The following is an 8296-nucleotide window of genomic DNA, read 5'->3' as shown; positions in this document are numbered from 1 at the left end:
AGAGAGAGCTCGAAGGAGGAGAGCTTTTGTTGCAATATGTCTAAGCTATAAAGACCCGAGAGAATTGAATGATAATTTTCTTTGTTAGAAGTTGGAATTGTGCAAGCTAGTGGTTGAATTGCTCCCCCCTCTTATAGAGATATTGGAATTTGTGTGTGGTTGAAGCGATCTATCTCTTGAGCTAGATTACCTATTGTGTCACTTGGCAATATGCAAATATGTATTCATTAGGAGAAATATGGACTCTCTTTTTTGCCCCTTATGGGTTTCTCTCACCTCTCTCTCTCTAAAAAGAGATTCCAAAATAATATTATAATAAGAGATCTTTTACAATCAATCAAATCTCGTATTTGTATTTTCAATAGATTTCACCTATTGTTTTATTTCCAAAATGTAGGACAAGGTCACTTTTTCTCAAAATCCTCATAGCTAAAAAAATACAATTCTATTTTCTCTAAAAATGGAGCCAATCAATGATATACGACTCTTTAATGCCCTCAAGCCTTTTCAACATTAAATATATTAGAATCATTCTCATTCTCGCTTCTTAAAAGGGCGGAAGTTAAAAAATGATATAAAATGACGTACACATCATATTTGAAGATTATTTTTTACCCAAAGACACCTTTTTGACTCGATAGTTTCCTTGTAAATTTTTATCTTTTTTGGACAAGTATATCCCTATTTTTGGGCATTTTTTCATTCCCTCTCAAAGCTCTAGTTTTGTCCCAAATTTTGTGTACTTTTCTCCTTCCCTCCAGAATATGGTTACTTGCGCATACGAATTCTTCTGAAGCAGCACTCAGTACTATCTATAACACTCTCTACCCTACTACAAGCAATTTGAGGAGTGGTTTTGATACCATTTGCTGAAATCAAATAATCTCTATCTACAACACTCTCTACCCTACTACTACAAGCAAAGGTAATGATGTAAACTTTTGATCATGGTACTAAAAAGTAGTAACTATCCTAGTCTTTGAATTATTATAATTAAAGAATAAGAATTTTATTTACAACCATTTAATAATGTATCAAATGCAAGATGAAGGGCTCTCAAATATTTAATAGCTCTTATTTTGGCTAGAAGATGTGTTTAACATGTGTACATTCACCTAATATTTCAAAGGTATCAAAGTCAATGGATCTTGTGTATAAAGATGGTGCATATGATGGCATGCACTTTATGAGATGATAGGGTCAAATCAGATTCTAATAATGTCACAATTATGATAATTGAAACTTGAAATGTGCCACTTTGAGACAAAAATACCGCACATATTAATTTTTCAAAAGAAAGGCACACAATCTTTCCGTGTGCAAAAGGAGAATAGAGGTTCAAAGTTGTGTTATGACATAAATGATTAAGTGCATACTAACTCTCATAATTTGTGACTTGGCATTGAGATCACAATGTTACAAAGAATATGCCAAATTTCATAAAGTACTATGGTTATTTCTATTCAAAGGTAGAAAGTTACTTGTAGTCTAGCTATTTTTGAGATTGTATCAAGGTTGTCTAACTTCAAGAAACATTTATAATTTGATGTCACGATCATATGTTTGTAACTAGTCTTAATCAAGCTTCTCAAAATCTAAATGTAGTTTATAACTAGTTTTTGCATTCTTAGAGCGGCATTCTTTTGCATCACGCTCCTACGCAAGATCCATAATTCGTGTGAGTTGTCCCTCAAAGCTCTCCAAAGCTCAAAGAAATTTTGATGCACTAAGCAATAGGAAAGCTTATTGTAAGCCTATTTCTTTTCTATTTTATCTACACATTCTTACTTGCAAGATAAAACAAAACTCATATATATATATATATATATATATATATTTAGAGAGAGAGAGAGAGAGAGAGAGAGAGAGAGAGAGAGAGAGAGAGAGAGAGAGAGAGAGAGAGAGTTTTGAGCAAAAAGCACCACTACTCTCATGTAGGTTTATTTATCACATCCATCAATTGTACAAAGTACTGCTCTTTCAGAAAGTGGATACATATAATCAAAGTAATACTTTTTTTACATTAAATGTTGTCTTGCAACCACTCCACAAGGACATAAGATAGGTGCCCCATTTAATTTAAAGATGGACTTTTTCATGATCAAGAACATCAACTTCAACAACATGTAAATGTTAATTGTTGTAGCAAAGTCACAACTCAAAACTACTCTAGGTACAACCTATAAAAGATGACACCAAAAATATATTCAGGCCTAGCTTTCCCAATATTGCTATTGTATTAATGTGCATAGTAGGAACATCATGAGGGTAGATACTACCTAGTCTAGATTAGAACTATGTATTATAGTGGTGTAACAAATGAACATCATTATGGTGAAGATATAGTGTAACATCCACTATGGTATATCCATGTTTGATCCCTTGAAATACAACATGGAAATGTTTTTTATATGTATTAGCTACAACATATATTTCCTGCTTGATTTAACCCTAGCTTTGCCATACCTCTTATATTAATGTGCATATTAGGAACATCAAAAGGATACACAATGCCTAATCTGGATTAGAACTATGTAATGTAGTGGTTTAACAAATGAACATCAATATGATATAGTTAACCTCTAGAATGGTACTATATGCACTTTTAATCCCTTGAAATACAACATGAAAATGCTTTTGATGTATTATGCAAATAAATCAGTAGTACAAGTATGAATGGAGCAATTCTATGTACAATGCACAATTGTAGCATCTTTGTCTTATCGACTAGATTGGCTTGAGCTTCAACTTGACGTGGAAATGCTTAGTGATGTAAGGCTTTGGTACTGATATGGAATGTATTAATGATCTTATAGGGTTGTAAAACAAGACTTAAAGCAATTTAAGGCTTTAATACCAATATGGAATGTATTAATGAACTTATAGGGTTAGAAAACAAGACTTAAAGCAAACAAGGAGTGTGATTGATTACTTAATTTGTTGAATGGACTTGAGAAAACTCTCATGTTCATCACAAAAGCTCTTGTATCTAACAAAAAAGACCTCAAAGCATAATGCTCTAATTCACCCCTTATTTTATTGGATTGGAGCTTGCCAATTGAGGGTAAGCATGGAATTGCTCAAACTTGTACTTGAACTTATCACACTAGCGATTGTTTAGTATTACCAATTAGAATGATGCTCATTGGTAAAGAGAAGGTTTTGCTCAAGTAGACAATTTCAAATGTCTATTTCATTGAATACTTTGATAGATGTGTTTTGTATTTGTGTGTGCCTAGGTCCATATGGTAATTTCCCCTCTAAATGTTACCAAAGCATCACTGAGTACAAACTTTGTTTCCTCTATAGTCTAGCAAAGTAAGCAAGGTTCCCAAAATCTCACTACAGTTCTTGGCAAGGATTCCACATATTACAAGCTCATAAACATGGGCCCTTAATAGTTTGAGGCATGATGAAGTAAATAGCGTAGTATTCCACCAATGCACTCAACTTCTCGTGCCATTTTGCTAGGGCTAAAGTAGTTGAGAGCTGTTACCCTTACCTTAATGTGTCATCATTTTGATATATATTGTTATGCTCCTTGTTAATGGTGCACTCTAATTGCACCAATGGAATAATTTTGCATGGCTTCATCATCATGTCACTTTTGCAATAGCTAAAGCTTTTACCACTTTATTGGACCATAATAATGGTGGGGAAGCACAAGTTGGGGAACAAAGGCTAGTCCATCATGATTCAAGAATCATAATCAAGGGTGATATGATAAATAGGTTGTTAAAGGGGCTTCTCTTTATGGTTTGCTAACTTTAGGCATATATTTTGTAATGTCATGTTTTTCTCCCACTACACTAAACACCAAAAAAAAAAGAGAGTTGACATGTCAAGGCTTCCTTCCATGATTTTCTAAGAGAATGATTACTCCCTCCCAATTGTCTTGTGGCTATGAGGCTTTGTACACTTCAACTTGTAAAGATAAACAAAATTGAATATTCAGGATAAAAAATTAGTCCCCCATAAGATTGGCCTATTTACAAACGAGCCCCAATTTGTGCCAAGAACAACCACAAGCATGAGAAGGCCTTGGTGTGAACATAAAAGTCTAGTAGAATTGCATTTGCATCGTATTCTTTTTGGCTAGCCTTATTTTTGCTTTGACTAAACTAGTTGAGACCCATTCTTCTTATCTCAGCTCTAGCTATCCATGTTATTATAATTGATCTCATCTTTTCATATTCACACAATATTATTGTGTGCACTCTGATTCTTCCCTGATTGCACCAATGGGAACGTTACATCACTACTAAAACAACATGCAACTTTTGTAGTAGAGCTATAGTTGTCAATACTTTATTGGGCTATCATGGCGTGCAAGCTGTGATTAGGGAGCAAAGGCTAGTCCATCATTTTTTTTTTGTCAGAGAATGTTCCCAAGTGGTCACAATATGGGGTAAATAGGTTGTTAAAGGGGTGTCCCTCTAAGGAGGAGGAGAGGCTCCCCCAACATTAGGCATACTCTCTCCAATATTCTGTTGTTTTCTTATATTACTATGTGTGAATTTGTGAGAAAACCTGACATATTAAGCTCCCCTTCCATGATTTTCTAAAGAAGTGATGCCTTATAGCTGTCTTGCAAAATTGATGTAAGTATTGGCCAAAGAGGTTCTACACTCTAGCATCCCAAGATCAAGTGCAAGAAAATGTTTTGGAAAGTTAATTTGCCGTAAGATTGGCCTCTATACTTGGCGGTCCGAACTTAAACGGCCATAAGAGTGGCCAAACTAGTGACCCGAAGTTAACTAACCATAGGACTGGCTTGTACCCATGGTGGTCCCAATTGAATGTGAGGACCATAGGGATGAAAAGCCCTCTCCTTTCAACATGATTGAGGTGCAATAGAATTGTCTTTGCATCTAATGCCTTTTGGTTAAGCTACAGGGAAGTGGTCCAAGTCCAATATTTTACTATACCTACACACACACACACACACTCTCTCTCTCTCTCTCAAGAAAAGGAAGACATCTGAAGATACTTTTTGGGCACAGATTTGGAGGGGTTATGGAAATTGTGAAAATAGGTTATCTGGCCTCTCTCTCTCTCTCTCTCTCTCTCTCTCTCTCTCTCGATTCATTCGTGGAGAAATGCCATAGCTAACATGTCTCTCCTGTACTGACTTGGCTTTAATTCTCGTTGCTTCTTAGGCTCCTCGTCAGGAAGTCGATCGCCCATTTGTCTAGTCTGTATCGTTTATGAAGAGCAGGGCACCTGATCAGGCCTGTACATCTTTCCTGTAAGTCTCAACCCATTACTGACCTTTCATTCCTTCCTTTTCTTGTTCTTCTGCGCCGGTTTTCTATATTAGATTGAATTTTTAAAAACAGGCCTGAAACGGGATCCAAGATTAAAAAACCATGGAAAATTATCGGAGAAATCGATTCAAATTGTATGCAAATTCCGTTGGCTTCTTTTGTTGTCATGTGCCCAATCTTGGCAGCTTGAAGGATTTAATATAAAGACTGCGATTAATATCAGGTCCCCTCTTTCGAGATGTATTCGGAGATTAGGGTATTTGGGATGCACAGATGCAGTGGCTTGTGGTTGTTTGGGTCTGTGCAGAAGCAAGGGTTTTGTGCATTAATTGACTGTGCACCAAGCGATTGTGTATTCTTGCCCTTCATATTTGTGCGTTCAAGGACTTACACCATGAAAAGACTCATAAGAAGTCATCACTGTAGGAGATCGGCTGCTAATATGAGCCACAGTAGCCTCTATGCACTTTTATTGAGGCGCTAGACATGGCGTTTCTGATCAAGCACACATCTAGATACCTGGCAAACAGTGGAGTTTCAGTCATGACATTTGGAGATAATCTCATTCCTTTGTTCAAGACGGTCAATTTTGCTCGCTAAGTGCTCTTCACTGCAAACCAAATGGCTGCTCTAAGATTTGAGGTCTTATGTGAGATGGGCCATGTGAACTCAGTGCCTGCCTCATTAAAACCAGATTTAGTATTCAGTGATTTATTGTTAGATCAAGGCTTTCACTGCCGTTTAATTTATACTTTGGGGTCCGAAAGCTACAGTTATGGCTTGGCTTCTTTGTGGCATCCCATTGTCATGTATTTAGTCATGTTGGTTTTAAGCATTTGTGCACATAATCATGTTATTTAAGTTTATGAATGCATCATGATAGAACTGCTGTTTGCGGTACAATTAAAAAACAAGGCACAGCACTATGCAATAATTTCTCACATATATATGAAGATTTCTGGTTCTTCAATCATATAGTTACAAGATGTTGCCAAAGTGGATGGGCCAGGAGCTCATAAAGCTTCAGTGCAGTCTGCAGAGCTGATGTAGTGCTCGTCTCAGTTTTATGCATGTGAAAATACTCAATGTCATTTCTTTAGTATCATGCTTAAGGATGTTAGAAATCAATATGGTTCTTGATGTAATGAAGATTTCTGGTTCTTCAATCATATAGTTACAAGATGTTGCCAAAGTGGATGGGCCAGGAGCTCATAAAGATTCAGTGCAGTCTGCAGAGCTGATGTAGTGCTCGTCTCAGTTTTATGCATGTGAAAATACTCAATGTCATTTCTTTAGTATCATGCTTAAGGATGTTAGAAATCAATATGGTTCTTGATGTAATGAAGATTTCTGGTTCTTCAATCATATAGTTACAAGAGGTTGCCAAAGTGGATGGGCCAGGAGCTCATAAAGCTTCAGTGCAGTCTGCAGAGCTGATGTAGTGCTCGTCTCAGTTTTATGCATGTGAAAATACTCAATGTCATTTCTTTAGTATCATGCTTAAGGATGTTAGAAATCAATATGGTTCTTGATGTAAGATTTAAGGTGTCAACTTTCTTGTCATTTGCTTTCTTTGTCTTCGTCCTTCTCGGATGGTGATGGCTGTCTATTTTACAGAGCTCCCTCAATTCAGAACACTCAGGTTGACCCCTGTTAGTGTTTAATTGCGGGCAGCAATTCCAGGCTTATTACTGCACACTCGTTTCTAATGTATTGTGGTACAGGCAAAATTTGATTTATAAGATGTTGTTGCATTGCAGTTGTCAGACCAGCGTATTCTGTGCTCTGATCTTTAAGCACATTGTTCTTTATATATTCTATAAGGAGGCCTGTAGCTATTATTTGCTGCTGAGTTCTATTTGTTACCAGGGTGAGCCATTCCAGAGTCTTTATTTGCTTCTCTATCTGTGTCTCTTTCACATCTAAGTGAGTTGATGCTATTTCTGCAAACAGGCTCGAAGGACAAATCACTTTGCTGTTGAGGTAGCTCTATGGGATTTCCTGGACTCTCAAATGTCTCTGCAGGAGTCTTTGCCATATTGATGATCAATACAGCTCTGTCCATGGCTGCCATCAAGGATGTGCTGAAGTCCTTGTTCCAGTTAATCGGATTTAGACGAGATCCAGAGACAGATGATACTGAGTCGCCCTGGATGTTTCCACCAGAAGACTCTTCTTTAAACTCTGGCTTGGTGCTGCCAGCCATGTGTGATGAGATCCGATCATCTCTACCAGTCACATGCTTTGATCCCAGGATTCTTCAGGATTTTTCAAGCTCTGAAGATGCACAATGTGCAGTTTGCCTTACAGAGTTTGAAACTGGAATTGATGTTCACCAATTACCCCGCTGCAATCATGTTTTCCATCGGGCATGCCTAGACAAATGGCTTGATCATCAGCAGACAACATGTCCTTTGTGCAGGGCCTCGCTTATATCAGATGAGTTAAGTTGGAGATACAGGCGAAGGGAGCAAGAGCTTATTGACGAGCTCATTCTTTGGTTTTCATCGTTCCACGGATCAGCTTATCATGGTCTTTGGTGGCAAAATTAAGCTGCCATCTATCATGTGTCCTTGAATCTCTGACAGCCAAAAGGCTTCTGCTAATGCCAATAGGCAGTATGAAAGGAGATTCTCTTGCACATTAGTAACTATATTAACTTGCTGTAAATATCTGATTTTCTGAAGTATAATATAAAAATATGTCTTAGTATAGGCTTTAACAATTAATAAGTATCCCATCTCAACCTTCATACTGTAGTTGTGTTCTAGTGGTGGAAAACCATTCCAAAGTGGTATTCAACCATTGCTAGGTGGTAGTGTTCACCACTTTGTTAGTGGTGCTGAGGGCAGCAAACTGGAAGCCTTCCATTTTTTAGTTTCTCCAGCACTTAAAAGTGGTGCGCAATCACTAAATCTGGAGTGGTGGGGCAATACTTTTGAAGTGGTGAAGGACTTTAATGTAACTTTGAAGTGCTTCATCACAGATGATATTGTTGACTGTGTAGAGTTTGGTTGTGCACGTAGGTT

The 8296-nt window shown here is 37.2% G+C and overlaps 1 protein-coding gene across 2 annotated transcripts; it reads left to right on the top strand.

The window, feature by feature from the left end:
• Positions 1–4879: 4879 nt before the first annotated feature.
• On the top strand, positions 4880–7979 carry LOC148029227 (putative E3 ubiquitin-protein ligase XERICO). 2 transcript variants are annotated; one of them, XM_087687999.1, is made up of 4 exons: positions 4880–5035; positions 5160–5248; positions 7028–7137; positions 7221–7979. In XM_087687999.1, exon 4 carries the CDS (start codon positions 7259–7261, stop codon positions 7817–7819), a length of 561 nt encoding a protein of 186 aa, XP_087544125.1. In that variant the 5' UTR covers positions 4880–5035; positions 5160–5248; positions 7028–7137; positions 7221–7258; the 3' UTR covers positions 7820–7979. The 2 variants fall into 2 exon arrangements, with proteins under 2 accessions (XP_087544125.1, XP_087544126.1); XM_087688000.1 differs by lacking the exon at positions 7028–7137.
• Positions 7980–8296: the final 317 nt, after the last annotated feature.

This window comes from Lygodium microphyllum, chromosome 11, assembly GCF_053477565.2.
Source record: "Lygodium microphyllum isolate KBCC chromosome 11, Lygodium_microphyllum_v1.1.10, whole genome shotgun sequence".
In the NCBI taxonomy this organism is placed as follows: Eukaryota; Viridiplantae; Streptophyta; class Polypodiopsida; order Schizaeales; family Lygodiaceae; genus Lygodium; species Lygodium microphyllum.
The sequence above is the reverse complement of the archived record's forward strand: the minus strand, read 5'-3'. Positions and strand labels throughout refer to the sequence as shown.